General features: G+C 37.7%; 1 protein-coding gene across 1 annotated transcript; it reads right to left on the bottom strand.

Annotated features, from left to right (window-relative positions):
* Nucleotides 1-2,558: 2,558 nt before the first annotated feature.
* On the bottom strand, nucleotides 2,559-21,988 carry LOC127842252 (cyclin-J-like). Its single transcript, XM_052371678.1, has 5 exons — nucleotides 21,420-21,988; nucleotides 18,630-18,823; nucleotides 15,370-15,481; nucleotides 13,273-13,432; nucleotides 2,559-6,214 (listed from the first exon to the last, which is right to left on the bottom strand). The coding sequence occupies exons 1-5, from the start codon at nucleotides 21,697-21,699 to the stop codon at nucleotides 5,719-5,721; spliced, it is 1,242 nt and encodes a 413-aa protein (XP_052227638.1). The 5' UTR covers nucleotides 21,700-21,988; the 3' UTR covers nucleotides 2,559-5,718.

Here is a 21,988-nt window from a genome sequence, read left to right as displayed (position 1 = left end):
TCTTGGATGATATTTAATGCACATGCATTAAACCAGTTTTCTTAAAGTGGGGCTCATATGATTGTGTTTCAATTTGACATTTTGAATATTATATTTTTGTATGAAGACATTTTATTTATGTATTTTACTTTAACATGTAAATAATTTATTAATAGAAGAGACTATAAATGCAGTATTATTAAATAATATCATCTGAATGTTTTTTATTTAAATTGTAACGCTGCAATTTAATCGTATTCTGCTCTTAAAAATATTGTATGTATATTTTATGTTTTTGCTATCTGTGATATTACATATTTCTGTATTTGGATTTGCATTTTTGCATATGTCAATGACCATAATTATTTCAAATAGATTAAGTAAACTTTTGTCCCTTCAGTTTTAATTCTTTCATCTTAATCTGTGTGTATAAACCAATATAATATACTGGCACAAAATGGTTTTTAAAAGCCCATGTTATCGTTTACATTTTGTTCTTAATGCATCTGTAAATGGGTTCTTTTGAAATGTATTTGCATCTTTAAAATATCTTGTTAGCATGTGGAAAGTATTTTCACCTGAAGGAATTAATATCTATTCTCTTATGTGTCATTTTATGCAAGTGAATTGAATTGTACACATTCTAGGCCCATTTTCCTTTCCTTTGAGTGTTGATTAATATAAAGAACCTAAGGTCATGATACTTAATCAAACTTCTAATAATGTTTTATTGTTTTCTGTAACTGATGTATGTGATGCACTGATTATTTGATGTTTTGTGAAATTGGTAAAGCCAGTCCTATATGGGTTGTTCTAATATATTGTAGACAAATTATAGCTACTGGAGATTAAATAAGAATAATTTAATAATTTTTGGATTTATTGATTTAAACTTTTTTTATTTGTGTATGTTAAATGTGAAAATATATTAAAACAGTACAAGTATGCAACAGTTTGAATGATATCTCTACATTCAAATCACTGCATGTCAAAGCCAGTTAATTCTTGTCACATATCGGCAGAACACAAATGTGCAACATACTTTGTTGATGCACACATTTCTGGTAGGATGACATTGACTTATACGTGTATACATATCCTATGCGGGGTTACATTGACTTATACATGTATACATATCCTATGCAGGGTGACATTGACTTATACATGTATACATATCCTATGCATAATAGAACCTTGTCATGAACGATCCAGATCGTCGTGAAAATGACAAAAATGTAACAATACTATGCAGTTAGCATTGAATATTTTGTGACAGCTCTTGTGGATATTTAATTTTAAATGTATAAAACAGCTTGGTATCAGCCTAAGTAGGGATGAAAATGTTGTGTGTCAGTTTTTAAAATGCTGAAAATGTATGTTTTCTGAAAATGTTTGTTGTTACAATAAATATCCATAAGTTAATGTCTTTGAATTTCTGTTATAATTGGCTTCTGCAGTTTTAAATAAAAAAGGAAACACACTTATTTCTTTTTGTTTTGTTAGAGCCTTAAAAATATCTCATTGGCAAGCGGCATCGTGCAACAAAGTGCTGATAACATGGCCTTTCCTGGCTATATGCAACCAGCATAAAACAAGAACAGCCTGGGAGTATCTCACAGTCTGTTCAGATTTAATGCTGTTTGCTGTTCATCAGTATCTTATGTTTGGAATGAAGCCTTTTCAGCTTGAATCACATAAGAAAAGTCTTATTTTGATTTTCTAAGGGACTGCAAATGCATCAAAGTGCATACTTGAATGGTAGTGTTAAGGATGTGAATCAGTCTCTATTGAGAGCTTTATTGTTATCTCTCATTAAAAAAAATTATTGAGGCTCTATTTTACATTCCACAAAGGTATTATTAGTTACACTGTTAGAAAATGATGGTGTATGGGATATACACCCTCGGTAATTTCATTCCATATGAGAGCGAAGAAAAATTTTACCAATACATGAATGATGATCAAATACAAATGGGCCAAGATTGCTAGTGAGGGACTCAACAGAGAGTTAGAGAAGGTATATAGATTTATTTGTGTAAATATACATTTTGACCCAGTGATTTTGTTTTTGCCATCACATATCCCAGATTTAAAGTCCGGTAAAGTGTGGATCCCATGTCATAACACGAAGGACAAAGGGACATTACAAGAGCTGATGATGTAGTGGTTTTATAATGTCAAGTTTGGGGCCAAAATTCTGCCCTATTTTCAAATGTCAAGAATATATTTTTCCAAACTGAATGGCTTAACTTCCCAATTGATGGTGTGAAAAAAAAACGAATAAAAAAAAACATTTAAATAAAAAAATGCAACTTAATGTGTATTTCCCTATTCAGCTCTGTAAGTGAAATGTTATCAAATCTATGATTGAAAGCACTTTCATTCTCAATTTCTAAGTATATGTTAGTAAAAATAATACCATTTTACCAATTGAAGTCAAAACGACGCATTTTTCCCCAATCTAAAGGACCTGGGCACATTTCCTAAGTGGTAAAAAAACTGCCACGAGTATGTTGTATGAGGTAAACAGAATAAACGAGGTTAAACCAATGAAAACATTTTAATAACAAACCTTCCAGGTTAATGCATCACACAAATATGTTCATGACAAAGTGTACAAATTTAATATAAACAACATCATGACAGTAACACTTGCATTTGTATTAGTAACATGGAAAAATTAACTGAAAATAAACCTGCTTATATGCAATCCAAGTACGTAGCATGTAAATCCCTTTCACAAAGATAATACAATAAAAATGTGGTATTTTGAGTTATATCACAGGTGATACAACTTTATTATCTAGTACGAACTTTGCTTTTTTTTATTGCTTATTTCATACATCCTTCATGCCTTCAATAATGACCTCTGAAAAATCAACCAATAGGCTGGAAGTCATCCAAACCAATTATTCTGACTAAGTTTAAACTGAATTAGAACACTGGTACATAACAAAGACATGATAAAATATGTGCAACATAATATATATGAGTTGTCTTCTCAGAGTCTGATAAAATGGGGTTTAATTCATGTGCGCAGTGTCGTCCCAATTTAGCCCGTGCAGTCAGACACTTTTCTTGAATTTTTCGTTTTAAGGACATCTCTGTTAAGCAAAAATGCATTTTTAGGGGAATGTGTTGTTCCTGATAAGCCTGTGCATATTGCACAGGCTAATCTGGGACGATACTTTACGGGCATGCATTAAATACCATTTTCCCACAGCGAGGCTTATATGGATATTACAGACCAACTGAACTACAGGTATCTTGTCTTCGAGACTTATATTAAGTTGAGAGCAACAATGCTGAAAGAATTAATAAAATGGCTAGCTTGTACTGCTCATATAGTCCCTGTAAAACACTTGATTGGTTGAAGGACCATGCATATTTAATCTCAACAAACATGTGCAAGTTTAACATTAAACAACAAGATATATAGAAACAACAAATAACAGCATTTGACTCATTATAATTATGATACGCGTGCTTATTTTGGTAAAGTGATAGATGGACTTAAACGTTGAAAGACAATACATGTAAACAACAAGTAACAGCATTTGACTCATTATAATTATGATACACGTGCTTATTTTGGTGAAGTGATTGATGGGCTTAAACGTTTAAAGGCAAAAATAAATGTAAAAAACAAATTTAATACAGAATGTGATTAAAAAAATGTCTAGCAAAAAAACAAAACAATGCATGTTAAACAAGCAAATTCGTTGAATTCATATCCCCCGCCAAAATGCTTCTGGACACAAAAGTGTTATATTTGACACTCAAAAAAGCAATTTTTCAAGATACAAAGGGCCATAACTCCGTTATTAACAGATGGTGTACAATGCCATTTGGCGTGCATCATCCTCTTATCCATATATATACTCATACCAAGTTTCAATGAAATCTGCCAAAGCACTTCCAAGATATGGCTCCGGGCGGACAAAAAGACAGACGGACGGACAACGCCAAAACAATATCCCTCCGCCTATGGCAGGGGATAACTAAACAGAATCTGATTGGCACCTTACATTGACAGACAACTTTCCCTATAACATTCATAGTAACAATAAAAAACAAGTGATGTGTTTGTGAAACACTATGCCCCCCCATATATTTGACCTTTGACCTTGATGGATGACCTTGACCTTTCATCACTCAAAATGTGCAGCTCCTTGAGATACACATCCATGCCAAATACTAAGTTGCTATCTTCAACATTGTAAAAGTTATGACCAAGGTTAAAGTTTAGGGACAGACAGACACACACATACAATGTCAGACAGGCAGGCCAAAAAATATATACCCCCTCTTCTTTGAAGGGGGGGCATAAAAAGTCACTGTATTTAGTCGTTAAGGAATATAGAACATACACATCTAAATGTTAAACTGAAACAGCAGTTTCAACTTAATATGTGTTCATCATATCGACAGCATGATTCGCGTCCTGTGAAAATGGGTCTTAAAACATATGTGTCCAAAGTAGCTCCAGACCAGTGTGCCCATGCCAGCAGTCTCATCTGGAGCTACTATGTGGGCTAAACACAACTAGACGTTGAGTGATCTCAAGCAGTCTAATCTGGAGCTACTATGTGGGCTATAAACAACTAAAGATTGAGTGATCTCATCAGTGGACATGATACCTCCTGACCAGACTGCGCCATTGCGCAGGCTGGACTGGAGCTACCCTAGACGCATACGCCATAAGACCCGTTTTCACATGAAGCATCTCATATGGACAGTAAAAAATGAGCATACATCACACAACAGCTTAGCAAAAAAGAAATGCAACTGAACATTTTGGGATGTCACAGCCAACCAGGACACATTGATTCAATCAAACAAACAAAAAAACTCAAATATCAGTAAAATACATAATATCGCTACACATGGAACAAAGACATTGAGATCTGAATAAAACTTTCACATAAAATGTGTAAATATCGCAATTTTATATTCACAGGGTTGAAAGACTAGCATAATGTGTTTTTTTGTGAATAAATATCAACAGAAGACCCTAGTATGTACAACATCTGCACCAATTTAAAAAACTAAGCATCACTATGAACATATTTAACAACAGTAAAAAGTATAAGCTGTATAAAACTGTTAAACCTATCAAGTTGAACAGAAACCACAAAAAGCAACCCAGCTCTAGAATTGTATATCTAGTACCACTAATTCACTTATAGAAGAACACTGATCCTGTCCTCATTCGATTTGTTTGTCCCCCAAGTGTTAAATATGCCTCACATATGGCCTCCAAGAGTCCAAATGACAGCACAACCTATTGGTTTACACAGGATTCGAATATTTACAACCAACCAGGTATATATGCACAACACCTGAGTCCCTACGTATCCTTTTGGAGTAGCATAACACCTGCCATCTGCATTCAATTTTCCATAGACCCTAGTTCATACATGCCGAACTTTGGTAAGTCATGAAAGATCTAAGCTTTGGGTATCCTCAAAAAATTCCCTGCAAGGATATTGTGATTGGGCATATCTAAGTGATCCAAAGTCAGTCTGCACAGGCTTATCAGGGACAACGCTTTTCCAGTTTCATGGTTCTTTTGGAAAACAAACTATTCGTATAAAAAATCCAGTTAAGAAAGAAAGCATCATCGCGGATTAGCCGGTGCAGACTGTCAAGTTTTACCCCCAGTTTTCCCAAAACAAAGATCTAAGTGCATATTAGCCCCAGTTTTGTGGTCCCAATGTTCTTGCCAGTTTATACCCCCTATGATCCCCGAATCCGAGGGCAGAGCTGAGGCACCGCCATGCCACTGGTGTAGGCTAGCATGGTCCCAGGGTTCACAACAGCACCAATGTCCACAGCAGCACCATAGGTAGCAACAGCACTAGCACTAGCATACATGTCTGATACTAAAGGCTGCAGACATAGCAGTGGGTGGACAGCAGCCGTTCGTCTAACACAGGCTGTGGGGCGATGGGCAAGTTCAGTGCCCCCTCTCCGAGCTTGACCCCTCCCAGCAGTCTTCAGGTAGGGCTGGTATCGCTGACCACTGCCGACCCCTTTGCTGACCGCTCGGCCAGTGTGGGCTTCTGACTGGACACTGCTGACCACAGAGCCTTCTTGTTGCTGGGACTGGACAGCAGGCTGTACCCGGGGAGTGACCAGGTAGCAAGGGGGGTAACTCTGGGCATCAGCCATGAAGGAGGGGAGGTAACCTAGGGAACTGCTGGTAAGGCTGTTGGAATCACGCTGGTGTGTCCTGCAAAGTAGAATTGACAAGAAGGTTTATCGCTTTTTGAATCATGCTGGTGTTTCATTCAAGGTAGAATTTTTAAGAAAGTTTAACACTTTTTATGCGCCTGAAGGGTGGCATATAGTTTTTTAACTGTCTGTCAGTCAGTCTGTCTGTCCGAGTCTGTCAGTCAGTCTGTCCGTCCGTCCGAAAGCTTTAACAATGGTCATAACTTTTGAAATATTGAAGATAGCAACTTTATATTTGGCTTGCATGTGTATCACATTGAGCTGCACATTTTGAGTGGTGAAAGGTCAAGGTCATCCTTCAAGGTCAAAGGTCAAATATATGGCTTCAAAGCGGCGCAATAGGGGGCATTGTGTTTCTGACAAACACATCTCTTGTTGAAAGATATATACAGTCCAACCCCTACTTCCGGTCACCCCTCATCGCCGGTCACCCCGTGTAGGCGGCCAGTCTGTGCCGCGACCGTCGATAAACACTATATAATGCACCCCTCTTAAGCGGTAATCCCGTTTTGTCCGGCCAGCGGCCAGCAATTTTGCATCCCAAATGTTAAATTCCCCCCATATGAGTGGTCACGCGAAAGTAAGTCAATCATATACATTGTCAAAATTACACAGACGCAACAGCGAAAAAATCGATACGTACTTCCAGTCTGGGGTTTAGACTCTGTAGTACTGAAGCGTGATGTGTGATAAACATTTTGACAGCCAGTTTGCAAATTTCAATTAATTAGCGGCGGATTATCGGGTTATCGGGTTAAAAGCAATATGCGACCGTTTGATCTTTTTGTTTCCGCATGTGCGAAATATTACCTATTATTACTGGAAAGGAGATTCTTAATTTATAATTTATTATTTGTAGCTCATACTATTTCAAGCACACATTTATGACAATTATCGGCTAATTAAAAGTTTAAAAAAAACAAAAAAAACTTTTAACCAAAATCAACTGATCTACATGTTATCTGTGCTACAAAGTTTTTATCCAAAAATCAATACACGCATGCTTTCGAACCATGGGTATGGCGTGACATTGTACATTGGTGCATAATTTTCGCGCGCTTTTGTCAAGACAAAGGAAATACACGATGCTAGAATTTGTAAACGTCTCGTTAATATTAAACAATCGGGAGTGTGTTTCGGATTACAAATTATTATTCTCATTTGGGAATACAACAAAACATTTATATTTGTTTTATATTTACAATGATTTCAATATTAATTTTGATAAAACCCTTTACGCGGCGAAAAAATGTTTTTATAATATTATGCATGAAAAGCACGATAACCAGGAGGATTACACCCGGTTGCTATTATCAGTCTCTTAAGTAACTGGCCATAATTTTATCGTGAAGGAGATCACTGTCGGGACCAATTCGTGCGGTAGGTATTCAAAGCCATAAAACTGCAATAAACCGATTAAATTATCGATTAAGAGTGACACGGGAGTTATTCACGCATAACTGATTCACAACTGTTCCCATCTTAAGTGCATTGGGGCCATACAACGCGCATTGTGTAAACAATGAATCATGAGAATGATTCTTTTTCATTGACTTGATTCTGATGATGATGATATTGATGATGATTAGAAAGATGAATAGAATATTTTTTTGAATGAAAATGTTGTCTTATAGCTGATTTTAGAAAGGAAGAAAAAGCACGATAACCAGGAGGATTACACCCGGTTGCTATTATCAGTCTCTTAAGTAACTGGCCATAATTTTATCGTGAAGGAGATCACTGTCGGGACCAATTCGTGCGGTAGGTATTCAAAGCCATAAAACTGCAATAAACCGATTAAATTATCGATTAAGAGTGACACGGGAGTTATTCACGCATAACTGATTCACAACTGTTCCCATCTTAAGTGCATTGGGGCCATACAACGCGCATTGTGTAAACAATGAATCATGAGAATGATTCTTTTTCATTGACTTGATTCTGATGATGATGATATTGATGATGATTAGAAAGATGAATAGAATATTTTTTTGAATGAAAATGTTGTCTTATAGCTGATTTTAGAAAGGAAGAAATAAAATTATTTTAAGTCTATACATTGTTTTATACATGTACACATATTTACCATTTTGTTTATACAAAAATTGAACAGTTGGCCATGCACTCATCAACTCCAGACTCCCTATGACCCAACCCCCTCTTAAGAGGCCACCCCGCTTAAGCAGCCAATTTGGCTGTTTCCCTTGACTGGCTGCTTAAGAGGGGTTGGACTGTAGGGATATTACATGACTGTGGTGCTCCATTCTGTCGTATGCCATGAGTTGATTGTGTGATTATTTCACAAGGTGGTAGCAAGAGTAAGATTTCACACAATCAGTAAGAGTAATCATCTAATCAGAACATCGGAACCATTTAATATTTCTTGTTAAACACAAAGCAATAAACCTTATGATGAATAAAAACATTATAACTCACTAACACAACAAATGATCTATACCAGGTAAATTAGGAACATAAACATATGTATTGGACTACGCAAATATCTACATGCCAACATGTCATGATTATGATATGTACATTATTGATGTAATCCAAAAGTCCGATCTTTTATGGTTTATTATGGAATTATATTTCACTCTGTTAGGTACAGACTTCTCATCAATATTTCTTCAGTATTTGTTACCATAAGTGTACCAGTATTTAAAGCGAGATTATACGATTTTGTCAAGTATTCATGAATTTATATAAAATGTGTAAAAAACTTAGTAAACATATATTTCAATATAAACAAGACTATTGCCAAGCAATATATGTCCCCACCATTGTCAGAATTTTTGTAATTTTTTTTTTAAATATTTGTTGCCATAGCAACCATAATTTTTGACATAGGAACAAAATGAAATGACGTGCATAATGTCCATATTGCCATCTATCCATGTTTCAAGTTTCATGAAAAAATATGAAGAACTTTTTAAGTTATCACAGGATCCAGAAAACTACCATTTTCAGCAGTATTTCTAGTCTATTTGTTGCCATAGCAACCAGAATTTTTGATGTAGGAACAAAATGAAATGACATGCATAATGTCCATATTGCCATCTATCCATGTTTCAAGTTTCATGAACAAATATTAATAACTTATAAAGTTATTGCAGGATCCAGAAAAGTGTGACTGACTGACAGACTGACAGACAGACAGAGCGCAAACCATAAGTCAAACCAGTGAAACCAGTAGGAGACAATTAAAATGAAAGTTAAGAAGAACATGTGTCCAAAAATGCAAAATAAGCCAGATATTTAATTCTGAAATCGAAAATGTCTGTACAGTCGAATTCGCCAGCATGAATATCATGCATGCACGATGTGAATCTAAATTTAGTTTAAAGGTTCATTTTAAATTCCTGCAACGATATCTATTCATACAACACACGATCACTAACTAAAAAGACCAATGCTTCGGTTATTGTAGGAAAATATGTACGAAATATCTTCGTCACGAAATGGCTAATTTGTCTTTGCTGCATTTTATGAAATTCGTCTTTAATTTATAATTTTTCTTGCATATTTTGTGTTATTGTAACATATTTTATCAATGTATTACAATTTAAGACATATAACAAGGGACAAAATTGTCACAAAACCAGGTTTTCTGTTGAAAAAAGTCTGATAAAGGGAGACAATTCAAAATGTGTATTGTTAACCCCCTTGTGTAAAATTGATCTTGATTTCAATTAGAAAAAAAGTCTGATAAAGAGAGACAACTCAAAATCAAAATGTGCATTGTTACTGATTGTTCATACTTGTGGCGACCTTGACCTTGGAGATATTGACGTAATTTTTTCGCGCGACACACTGTCCAATAATGGTGAACAATGTGCCAAATGATTTTAAAATGTCACAATGAATGACATAGTAATGGCCCAGACAAGCTAATTTATGGCCATTTTTTTGACCTTCAAACTCCTCAAAATTGTGACCTAGACCTCGGAGATATCGACGTGATTCTTTCGTGTGACACACCATCTAATGATGGTTAACAAATGTGCCAAATGATTTTAAAATCTCACAATGAATCACAAAGTAATGGCCCGGACAAGCTCATTTATGGCCATTTGTGACCTTCAAACTCAAATTGTGACCTTGACCTAGGACATATTTACATAATTCTTTCGCGCAACACACCGTTTAATGATGGTGAACAAATGTGCCAAATGATTTTAAAATCTCACAATGAAAGACAAAGTTATGGCCCGGACAAGCTTGTTCCGCCCGCCAGCCCACCAGTCCATCCGCCCGCCGACATCGCCAATCTAATAACCAGTTTTTTCCTTCGGAAAACCTGGTTAAACAAGAGCACCGCCTTGCGGGTGCAGACCGCTCATCTATTTTCTTTTAAAGGTGAGGGACTCTCATTTTCAATCACAAAGGAGGGAGGAGTGGAGTGAAGAGGGGGTGTATAGTGTGGGGTTGTGGACATTTATTACATTATCTTCCAAAAAAAGCGAAAAAAAAAAGAAAAATCGGGGGGGGGGGGGGGGGGGGGGGGTGGGGATGGTGGGGGTTTTGTGGGGGGGTGGGGGTTAGTAGGGGTGTGGGTGATTTGTGAGTATTAAATAACGTTTAAAAAAAAAAAAAATGGGGGGGGGGGGTGGTGGGGGGGGTGTGGGGTATTTGGGAGAGATTTAAAAAAAAAAAAAAAAAAAAAAAAAAAATTGGGGGGGGGGGGGGGTGGGGGGGTGGGGGGGGGGGTATAGTGTGTAGGGTGTGGTGGTGCATTTGTGAGATGATCTTAAAAAAAAAAAAAAAAAAAAAAAAAAAATTAGGGGGGGGGAGGGGGGAGGGCACGGGGGAGGGGGGGAGGGCACGGGGGATGGTTTGGGTGAAGTCTATTGTGGTATGTCAGGTAAGAGTAGTTTCATCAAAGTATCAATCAAATCTAATCATAAATAAAGAAGTTATGGCAATTTTAGCAAAATTTAATAATTTGACCTTGAGTCAAGGTCATTCAAAGGTCAAAGTAAAATTCAAGTTGCCAGGTACAGTAACCTCATGATAGCATGTAAGTATTTGAAGTTTGAAAGCAATAGCCTTGATACTTCGAGTGGATCAAAACACAAAATTTAACCATATATTAAAAGTTACTAAGTCAAAAAAGGGCCATAATTCCGTAACAATGACAACCAGAGTTATGCAACTTGTCCTTTTACTGTACCCTTATGATAGTTTGTGAGTGTTCCAAGTATGAAAGCAATATCTATGATACTTTAGGGGTAAAGTGGACCAAAACATAAATCTTAACCAAATTTTCAATTTTCTAAGTATAAAGGGCCCATAATTCCGTCCAAATGCCAGTCAGAGTTACATAACTTTGCCTGCACCGTCCCCTTATGATAGTTCATAAATCTTGCAAGTATGAAAGCAATAGCTTTGATACTGTAGGAATAAAGTGGACCTAAACACAAAACTTAATCAAATTTTCAATTTTCTAAGTATAAAAAGGGCACATAATTCTGTCAAAATGCCAGTCAGAGTTACATTACTTTGCCTGCACAGTCCCCTTATGATAGTTAGTAAGTGTTGCAAGTATGAAAGCAATAGCTTTGATGCTTAAGGAATAAAATGGACCTAAACACAAAACTTAACCAAAATTGTCAATTTTCTAAGTATAAAAAGGGCACATAATTCTGTCAAAATGCATGCCAGAGTTATCTAACTTTGCCTGCCCAGTCCCCTCATGATAGTAAGTAAGTGTACCAAGTTTGAATGCAATAGCATTGATACTTACTGAGAAAAGTGGAACTAAACGCAAAACTTAACCAAAATTTTCAATTTTTTAAGTATAAAAAGGGCACATAATTCTGTCAAAATGCACGCCAGAGTTATCTAACTTTGCCTGCCCAGTCCCCTCATGATAGTAAGTAAGTGTACCAAGTTTGAATGCAATAGCATTGATACTTACTGAGAAAAGTGGAACTAAACGCAAAACTTAACCAAAATTTTCAATTTTTTAAGTATAAAAAGGGCACATAATTCTGTCAAAATGCACGCCAGAGTTATCTAACTTTGCCTGCCCAGTCCCCTCATGATAGTAAGTAAGTGTACCAAGTTTGAATGCAATAGCATTGATACTTTCTGAGAAAAGTGGACCTAAACGCAAAACTTAACCGGACGCCGACGCCAACGCCAACGCCAACGCCGACGCCGACGCCGACGCCGACGCCGACGCCAAGGTGATGACAATAGCTCATAATTTTTTTTCAAAAAATAGATGAGCTAAAAATCGTATAATCTTGCTTTAAGTCTGATTATTTATATATATAAAAAATAGTTTATTGATACTTTCTGCAACTGACCATATTTAAAAGAAGGATTAAAGCCAATTTCCACAAGACCTCAAATATTGGAATAATAATTTGTACGGGCATGCATGCATATCGTTTTTTATGTCAAGTTTTTGTGTAGTTTTTTGTCTTAGATATTCTTACCTGGTGTATCAACACTATGAAAAATATCAATGAAGATACAGGATAACAGAGTACATTTAACTGCTTGTTTATTTTGTAATACAACCTCTTGCAATAAGTGGAGAGTCATTTTACCTAAGAGACATTTTTATCCCGATTTCTTCCTAAAATATCTGACATTCTGTCTACAAAACAACCCTTCCTTTTAATCCTTTACCGCTCAAACACAAAGTGAAAATGGCTACATGCAACCAGCTCAAAAGCAGAACAGCATGTGAGTAAGGTTTTATGCCGTTTTCAGCTCATCAGTAGTTCGTTTTGGAAATGAAGACTTTAAAACATGAATCTAGTAACTTCAGTAAGAAAGGCCTTAAATTTCATCTTCATTTTCTAAGGCACTCAAGTCTTGTCAAAGTGTGTATCTAGCTGCTGAGTAGGCAGGCAACCGGCCAACCGTACATACCCTAGCATGTTCTTGATACAGGGCAGCGGTTGTTCCAGGTAGAAGGTAATGGGACAGCCATTTTGACTAATAAGACCTTTCAAATACATCGGACGTTTGGCTAGAAAACAACCAGTACTGTTAGGTTGAACTAGCTGGGTAGGCAAGCAACCGGCCAAGTGTACATACCCTAGCATGTTCTTGATACAGGGCAGCAGTTGTTCCAGGAAGAAGTCAGTCATGAGCTCCAGCTGTTTGGGCCACGTAGGGGTGAGGTGAAGGCAGATACGTGCTGCCGCCACGCACGATGCGGCCACTAGGGACGGGCAGTACTCACTGTACATGTGATCTGCAAAGAAAATCAGTCAGGGACTATAGGAGCCTTGTCTTGTGAAAACTGGGCTTAATGCATGTGCATACAATATCGTCCCAGATAGGCATGTGCAGCATGTACAGGGTAATCAGGGACATTTCTTTTTGCTTTTTTGGGATTTTATGTTAAAAGGAAGAGTCTTCTAGACAAACATCCAGTTCAGTTGGAAAGTGTTGTCCCTGTGCATACTGATGAAATGACTGGCTGTCCCTTTGTATCTCTCACAACATTCTTGTTAATATCGGTATGCACTAAGAGTATGAGACAGATTAAAATGTACACAATCCGAAGTTACTTCAACTGTGAAACATCTAACAACAAATTAAACAAATCTTGTAAAACAATATCCTGGAAGTTGGCTGCATATTTGTGTAGGTACAAACCTTGTAAGACAATCTCCTGGAAGTACGCTGCATGCTTGTGTAGATACAAACCTTGTAACACAATCTCCTGGAAGTATGCTGCATGTTTGTGTAGGTACAAACCTTGTAAGACAATGTCCAGGAAGTACAATGCATGTTTGTGTTGGTACAAACCTTGTAACACAATTTCCTGGAAGTATGCGGCATGTTTGTGTAGGTACAAACCTTGTAAGACAATCTCCTGGAAGTATGTTGCATGCTTGTGTAGGTACAAACCTTGTAATACAATCTCCTGGAAGTATGCTGCATGATTGTGTAGGTACAAACCTTATAAGACAATCTCCTGTAAGTATGCTGCATTTTTGTGTAGGTACAAACCTTATAAGACAATTTCCTGGAAGTACGCTGCACATTTGTGTAGGTACAAACCTTGTAAGACAATCTCTTGGAAGTACGCTACATGTTTGTGTAGGTACAAACCTTATAAGACAATCTCCTGGAAGTACGCTGCATATTTGTGTAGGTACGAACCTTGTAAGACAATCTCCTGGAAGTACGCTACATGTTTGTGTAGGTACAAACCTTATAAGACAATCTCCTGGAAGTACGCTGCATATTTGTGTAGGTACAAACCTTGTAAGACAATCTCCTGGAAGTACACTGCATGCTTGTTTAGGTACAAACCTTGTAAGACAATGTCCTGGAAGTACGCTGCATGTTTGTGTTGGTACAAACCTTGTAACACAATTTCCTGGAAGTATGCTGCATATTTGTGTAGGTACAAACCTTGTAAGACAATCTCCTGGAAGTATGTTGCATGCTTGTGTAGGTACAAACCTTGTAATACAATCTCCTGGAAGTATGCTGCATGATTGTGTAGGTACAAACCTCATAAGACAATCTCCTGTAAGTATGCTGCATGTTTGTGTAGGTACAAACCTTTTAAGACAATTTCCTGGAAGTATGCTGCATATTTGTGAAGGTACAATCCTTTTAAGACAATTTCCGGGAAGTATGCTGCATATTTGTGAAGGTACAAACCTTATAAGACAATTTCCTGGAAGTATGCTGCATATTTGTGTAGGTACAAACCTTGTAAGACAATCTCCTGGAAGTACGCTGCATGCTTGTGTAGGTACAAACCTTGTAAGACAATCTCCTGGAAGTATGCTGCATGCTTGTGTATGTACAAACTTTGTAAGACAATCTCCTGGAAGTATGCTGCATATTTGTGTAGGTACAAACCTTGTAAGACAATCTCCTGGAAGTATCCTGCATGATTGTGTAGATACAAACCTTGTAAGACAATCTCTTGGAAGTATGCTGCATGTTTGTGTAGGTACAAACATTGTAAGACATTTTCCTGGAAGTATGCTGCATGTCTGTGTAGATACAAACCTTGTAAAACAGTCTCCTAGAAGTATGCTGCATGTTTGAGTAGGTACAAGCCTTGTAACACAATCTCCTGGAAGTATGCTGCATGTTTGTGCAGGTAAAAACTTTGTAATACAATCTCCTGGAAGTACACTGCATGTTTGTGTAGATACAAACCTTGTAAGACAATCTCCTGGAAGTACGCTGCATGTTTGTGCAGGTAGGTCTCCACCAGGCCCTTGCTGGAGATGGGAGCCCCGTCCACCAGGTCATCTTCATCCACAGCTACCTGAACACACAGGGGGTTGCAGAGACATTTTATTGTCTTTTTGTATTATCATTAATATTATTATTATTATAACAAGAGCACCGCATAGCGGTTGCCAACGCTTGGCTGTGGTTGCAGTTTTGAATAAATGAAAATTTGGCAGAAGAAAAGGAAGAAAGGTAAGTGGCGAGAAGAACAGTGACCTTAACCTTTGACCTAGTGACCCAAAAATGAGTGTGGCGTGTAGAACTCATCAAGGTGCAGCTACATATGAAGTTTCAAAGTTGTAGGTGGAAGCACTTTGATTTTAGAGCCCATGTTAAAGTTTTATATTAGAGGTCACAGTGACCTTGACTTTTGACCTAGTGACCCAAAAATCGGTGTGGCGTGTAGAACTCCTCAAGATGCAGCTAGATAAGAAGTTTCAAAGTTGTAGGCAGAAGCACTTTGATTTTAGAGCCAATGTTAAGGTTTTAGCCTGATGCGGACGGCAGACAGTGGACGTCAAGCTGGCTATGACAATACCTCGGGTTTTCTTTGAAAACAGCCGAGCTAATAATTATCATTATTTAATGTTTATGGTGAGAGAGACTTTATTATTATTATTTAAATTTAGCCTTGCTTTGAGAAAATGGGGTTAGCTGCATGTTTACATGTATAAACTGTCGTCCCAGATTAGCCAGTGCAGTCTGCCTCTTTCCGCCTCAAATAGACTTTTTTAGAGGAGATTTACTTTTAATAACAAGAGCCGTCACCATAGGATGACTTATGCCCCCTATAAACGCTTGATAGAAGTTATGAGCTTTTTTCGAAACCTAAACGCAGATTTTGAAACCTAAACATGGACCCTTAGTTCAAGGTCAAGGTCACAGGGGTCAAAATTTTTGTGCGTATGGAAAGGCCTTTGGAGACCTACCTGCACAAACATGCAGCGTACTTCAAGGAGATTGTCTTACAAGGTTTGTATATTAATATCCATGAATATACCAAATATATTTCCAAATATATCTCCAAAAATATACACATTATACCAAATATGAAGGTTATATCTCAAGGGACATAGAAGTAATGAGCATTTTTCGAAACCTAAACGCAGATTTCGAAACAAAAATGCGGACCCTAAGTTCAACGTCAAGGTCACAGGGGTCAAAATTTGTGTGCGTATGGAAATGCATTGTCCATATACACATGCATACCAAATATGAAGGTTACATCTCAAGGGACACAGAAGTAATGAGCATTTTTTCGAAACCTAAACGCAGATTTCGAAACCTAAACGCAGACCCTAAGTTAAACGTCAAGGTCACAGGGGTCAAAATTGTTGTGCGTATGGAAATGCCTTGTCCATATACTCATGCATACCAAATATGAAGTTTATATCTCAAGGGACATAGAAGTTATGAGCATTTTTCGAAACCTAAACACAGATTTCGAAACCTAAACGCGGACCCTTAGTTCAAGGTCACAGGGGTCAAAATTTTTGTGCGTATGGAAATGCATTGTCCATATACACATGCATACCAAATATGAAGGTTATATCTCAAGGGACATAGAAGTTATGAGCATTTTTCAAAACCTAAACACAGATATCGAAACCTAAACGTGGACCCTAAGTTCAATGTCAAGGTCACAGGGGTCAAAAATTTTGTGCGTATGGAAAGGCCTTGTCCATATACACATGCATACCAAATATGAAGGTTATATCTCAAGGGACATAAAAGTTATGAGCATTTTTCAAAACCTAAATGCAAAGTGCAGGGGGTTGTTTTAGACAAAGGGGAAGACGCTGGACGCTGGGTGAAAGGTAAAAATAGAGGGCGAGAGAGACATATTTGGGGAAAAAATAAAAACTGTTTTAATGCTTTTTTCATAATTTAGTACGTATGACAAGATTAAATTGAAATAGAATTGAGATATTATAATCATGAGACACATCTTTTCATAAAAAAAAAAAAAAAAAAATATTTTTTTTGTTAGGGGGAATTTTTGGTCCGGAAAGGGGAAAAAACCAGCCTAGTTTGGTGGGGGAAGACGCCGATATTCAGCATCCGTTATATAAGGTAAAAAAACTCTGAAGTGTGACAGAAAGACGGACGGACAGACGGACGGACAGTCTGATCACTATATGCCCTCCTACCGGGGGCATAAAAATACAATCAAAGTGGAAAGTGTTATCCATGATTAGCCTGTTTGGACTGCACATGCTCATCTGGGAAGACTCTTTCCTCACATGCATTCAGCCCGGTTTTCCAAGTTCATTATCATTGTTTTCATTATCTTATTTATTTTTTGTTGAGGAAGAGGAGGTAAAAAAGTTATATTAGTGTTCAAAAGTGGCATTTTAATATTTTCATGAGCACCTGATAATATCAATCTTATTACACCTAAACTTAAAATATGTCTTTGGTATTTTATTCTTAATATTCTTACATTTTATCACAATATCACACAAGCTCATAACTCTTGACTAAATTTCACAGTTTTTTAGTCCAACATTATGGAAATGTTGACCATTTAAATTTTCAATTATATATATGGGTTTCAATAATGGTAAATGTCTAGTCAGAACAAGAGCTTGTCACAGTAGTGCCAAATCCCCACCGAAATGTGTTTGCTTGTATGGCAACATTTGTTTTAGAGAGTAGAATAATGTTTGTAAACACAAATAAAGGGAGATAATTCATTATGCTTCGGACAAAAATTTACTTTGTAATTAAATAAAGGGAGATAATTCAAACACTAAGGTAGATAGAGTTATGGTTCTTAGTCACTGCACTTCTACTAGTTGCAATCTGTTTATATTTCAAGTTTCAAGTAAATCCCTTCAGTAGATTTAGAGTTATGCTCCGGACAAAAATTTACTTTGAAATTATATAAAAGGGGAGATAGTTCAAAAACTAAGGTAGATAAGAGTTATGGTTCTTGGTCACTGAACTTCTCCTAGTTGCCATCTGTTTATATTCTAAGTTTAAAGTAAATCTATTGAACAGATTTGAAGTTATGCTCTGGACAAAGTTTCGGTGGGACGGACAGGCGGACGGGACCAATTACTATATCCCCTCCGAAAAACATTTTGGCGGGAATATTAACAAAGCACTCTGCCCTTTTGAAATCCTAGCTGTAGCACAATATAAAGCAAGCATACTTGGCAACTATGTGTGATTCTGACCTTAAGGAAGTATGGCAGGAAGTGTGGCACGGTGGGGATACAGAGCTCGAAGTTTGCAAACTTGAGAATGTTGAGCTCCATCTGTAGAAACTGCCGGGCCGTGTAGGGCTGACCCCCATTGTACTGGTTTACGTGCACATAGGAGTTCAGCCTGCTGATGTGGGGGATACGATCACAGTGGTCCTCAAACTTCACTGGAATAGAGAGGCAAGATTTGTTATCCCTATTGCAACTGCTCTATTACAAGAATCAAATGAGCAATATACTGCAAAAATGGGCTTAATGTATGTGTGTAAAGTGTTGTCCAAGATAAGCCTGTGCAGTCCACACAGGCTAATCAGGATCAATACTTTCTGATTTTATTGTATTTTTGGTTCAAAGGAAGTCTGTTCTTTACAAAAATCCAGTTAAGGCAACTAGAGCTTTGTCTCAGACGTGACGAATACCCCAACATGCCGCATTGACACAATATTTTGCATGTTGTCTTCACAAAAAACAGCAGACACCATGCTCAATTTTTAAAACGCACTAAGTGACCCAGTGACCTAGTTTTTGACCCGGCATGTACCATGTTTGAACTTGACCTACACATCACCATGATCTAGATACATCTTCTGACCAAGTGTGGTGAAGATCGGATGAAACTACTTGAATGAGACCGGACACCATGCTGAATGTGTAAAACGTACTAAATGACCCCGTGACCTAGTTTTTGATCTGGCATGGCCCATGTTCAAACTTGGCCTTAAGAGTATCTAGATAAAACTTCTTACCACCTTTGGTGAAAATCTGATGAAAACTACTTGAATTAGAGAGCGGACACAATGCTGAATGGTAAAAAACGCACAAAGTGACCCCGTGACCTAGTTTTTAGCCCGGCATGGCCCATGTTCAAATTTGGCGTAGAGATCATCTGGATAAAACTTCTGACCAAGTTTGGAGAAGATATTGGATGAAAACTACTTGAATTAGAGAGCGGACAACATGCTGAATGTTTAAAACACACTAAGTGACACCCCGTTTTTTTACCCGGCATGCCATATATTCAGACTTGACCTAGACATCATCTAGATACAACTTCTGACCAAGTTTGGTGAAGATCGGATGAAAACTACTTGAATTAGAGAGCGGACACCATGTTCAATGTTTAAAACGCACTAAGTGACTGCTTGACCTAGTTTTTTACCTGCCATGACCCATGTTCTAAACTTGACCTAGACATCATCTAGATACAACTTCCAGTGTTTTTTTTGGATGAAATATTCGGCGTTATTCGGCCCAATTCCCCCATCTTTAGAGTATATATTTTTCCCCCAAATATTTTTAAAATTCCCCTTTCGGAAGTGTTATTCAATTTTAATCAATACCTCATTAAAATACGTCTTTCGTTACGAATTTACTACAATTTTCCTGAACTGCATCCGCGTATTTACTTTATTTTAGCCTTTACCGCAAACCGTACGTAGTTCACTATCACGACTTTCGCTTTACAACATCTACCGCAAACCATACGTATTCCAACAGGTCGCACAACAACAAAAGCTATCGTAAAACAATTGACAAATCTGTTTTAACTTAAAAATAAATGGATATTCTTTTCAAACAAGTACAACTTAAAAGTCAGTCTTCTTCAAATGACGGCAGTGAAACGCCAGAAACGTCCGGTCAAGAGAGTGTTGAAAGACTGTTTTAAGTTTGCTCAACCTGCTTTGCACGCCACAGAGACACAGGCTTGGGGAAGCTACACATGAAGTCCCTGATCAGACTTTGTCTGCACACGGAGAGACTTGGTGAAGAGGAGGTCACCAGAATAATTGATAAATTCGCTGAAAAGCCCAGAAATGTTGAACTTTGAACATGAACATAACATGTTAATGAATAAAAGAGTTTGAATTATGTTTTTCTCCCTCTGTATGGTGAATTATAGTGTTAAAACTTGATTTTGTACTGTTACTAGCTAAGCATAGAAATTTCCCCCTTTTCCCCATTTACGTGCGAATTTTCCCCCTCTCAGGGGACAACACCCCCTTCCCCCAAAACTGAAAAAAAACACTGACTTCTGACCAAGTTTGGTGAAGCTGGGATGAAAACTACTTGAATTAGAGAGCAGAAACCATGCTCAATATTTAAAATGCACTAAGTGATCCCGTTACCTAGTTTTTGACCCGGCATGATCCATTTTAAAACTTGACCTAGACATCATCTAGATACAACATCTGACCAAGTTTGGTAAGGATCGGATGAAAACAACTTAAATTAGAGAGCGGACACTTAATACGGACCGACCGACAGACCGACAGACTGACAGACTGACAGAAAGACAGACAAGTTCACTCCTATATACTCCCCTAAACTATGTTTGTGGGGGTATAAAAAGTGTTACTGCACAGGCTGATGTAGGACAACACTTTACCCGCAAGCATGAAACCATGTTTTCCCTGAACAAGGCTCATTTGTTAACTCTTATGTGCCTGCTCCATAACCAGGATCAGATACTAGCTATGATAAGCAGATCCATTGTCTAGTGGTAACACACTGGGGTGAAAACTCAGTGGTGGCAGGCTCAATGTCCAGCTCAACTGTAAACTACTATCAAGTATTTCCCATGAAATGTTATTACAAGGTGCAGTGTTCTAAATTCTTCACACTTGGCACCTAAAAAAATACATAACTCAAGGCCGTCACAATCTGGAAAATTTTGGTAATCCTGGTGCAACGAGTTAAAGAAGTTATAATTAGTACTATAAAGGTATTTAAATCATAAATTCAACCCATTAGTACCCCTCTAACCTGCAAGGAGGAGGCAGGTGAGGGCCGCCAGGTGCAGGTAGGCCATCTCCACCTCCAGTCCATCCATGAAGTGGTCAAGCAGGTGCACAGCCAGGTGCTGGGCAGTGGCGCACACCCCCAGCTCCCCAACAATCTCCGACAGCCAATCCACCAGGTGGCGCCGCATCCACAGCTGCGTCGAGTTTCCCTGCAGCGCAGGCACTGTCTGTTCCCTCAGTTTGAGAGTGGCGTATATGTCCTCGGCCAGTTTGTTCTGCCACCATTCTTGTTCTATGGCCATGATTCACTGGAGTTGAAGCACTATTCAAGTATTGCAATCATGGTGGAAGCACCCTCCGTGGGTATTCCAGTGCTGAGACAGTACATTAGACTTCAATCCACTAAATCCTATACAAAAGTCACGAGCATCTTGCCTTTTAATCCTGATTAACAGACACGAGTTTTCAGTATTAATCCATGAGGGAACAGATCTATGCACAAGACTGGAAAAGCTTTACTCAGAGATTTTGTGCAAGTACACATTGGCTACACTATTACTTTATATAAGAAGTTTTAGGAGTATTTGTTCT

Source organism: Dreissena polymorpha, chromosome 8, assembly GCF_020536995.1.
Source record: "Dreissena polymorpha isolate Duluth1 chromosome 8, UMN_Dpol_1.0, whole genome shotgun sequence".
Classification (NCBI taxonomy): Eukaryota; Metazoa; Mollusca; class Bivalvia; order Myida; family Dreissenidae; genus Dreissena; species Dreissena polymorpha.
The sequence above is the reverse complement of the archived record's forward strand: the minus strand, read 5'-3'. Positions and strand labels throughout refer to the sequence as shown.

Coding starts and splice junctions, on each gene's coding strand:
- LOC127842252 (XM_052371678.1), bottom strand. CDS start 21,699: ATGGCCATAGAACAAGAATGGTGGCAGAACAAACTGGCCGAGGACATA. Junction 13,433..15,369: donor CCAGGAGATTGTCTTACAAG/GTTTGTATCTAC, acceptor TTTTCTTTGCAG/ATCACATGTACAGTGAGTAC. Junction 6,215..13,272: donor TGTATCAAGAACATGCTAGG/GTATGTACACTT, acceptor TCTACTTTGCAG/GACACACCAGCGTGATTCCA.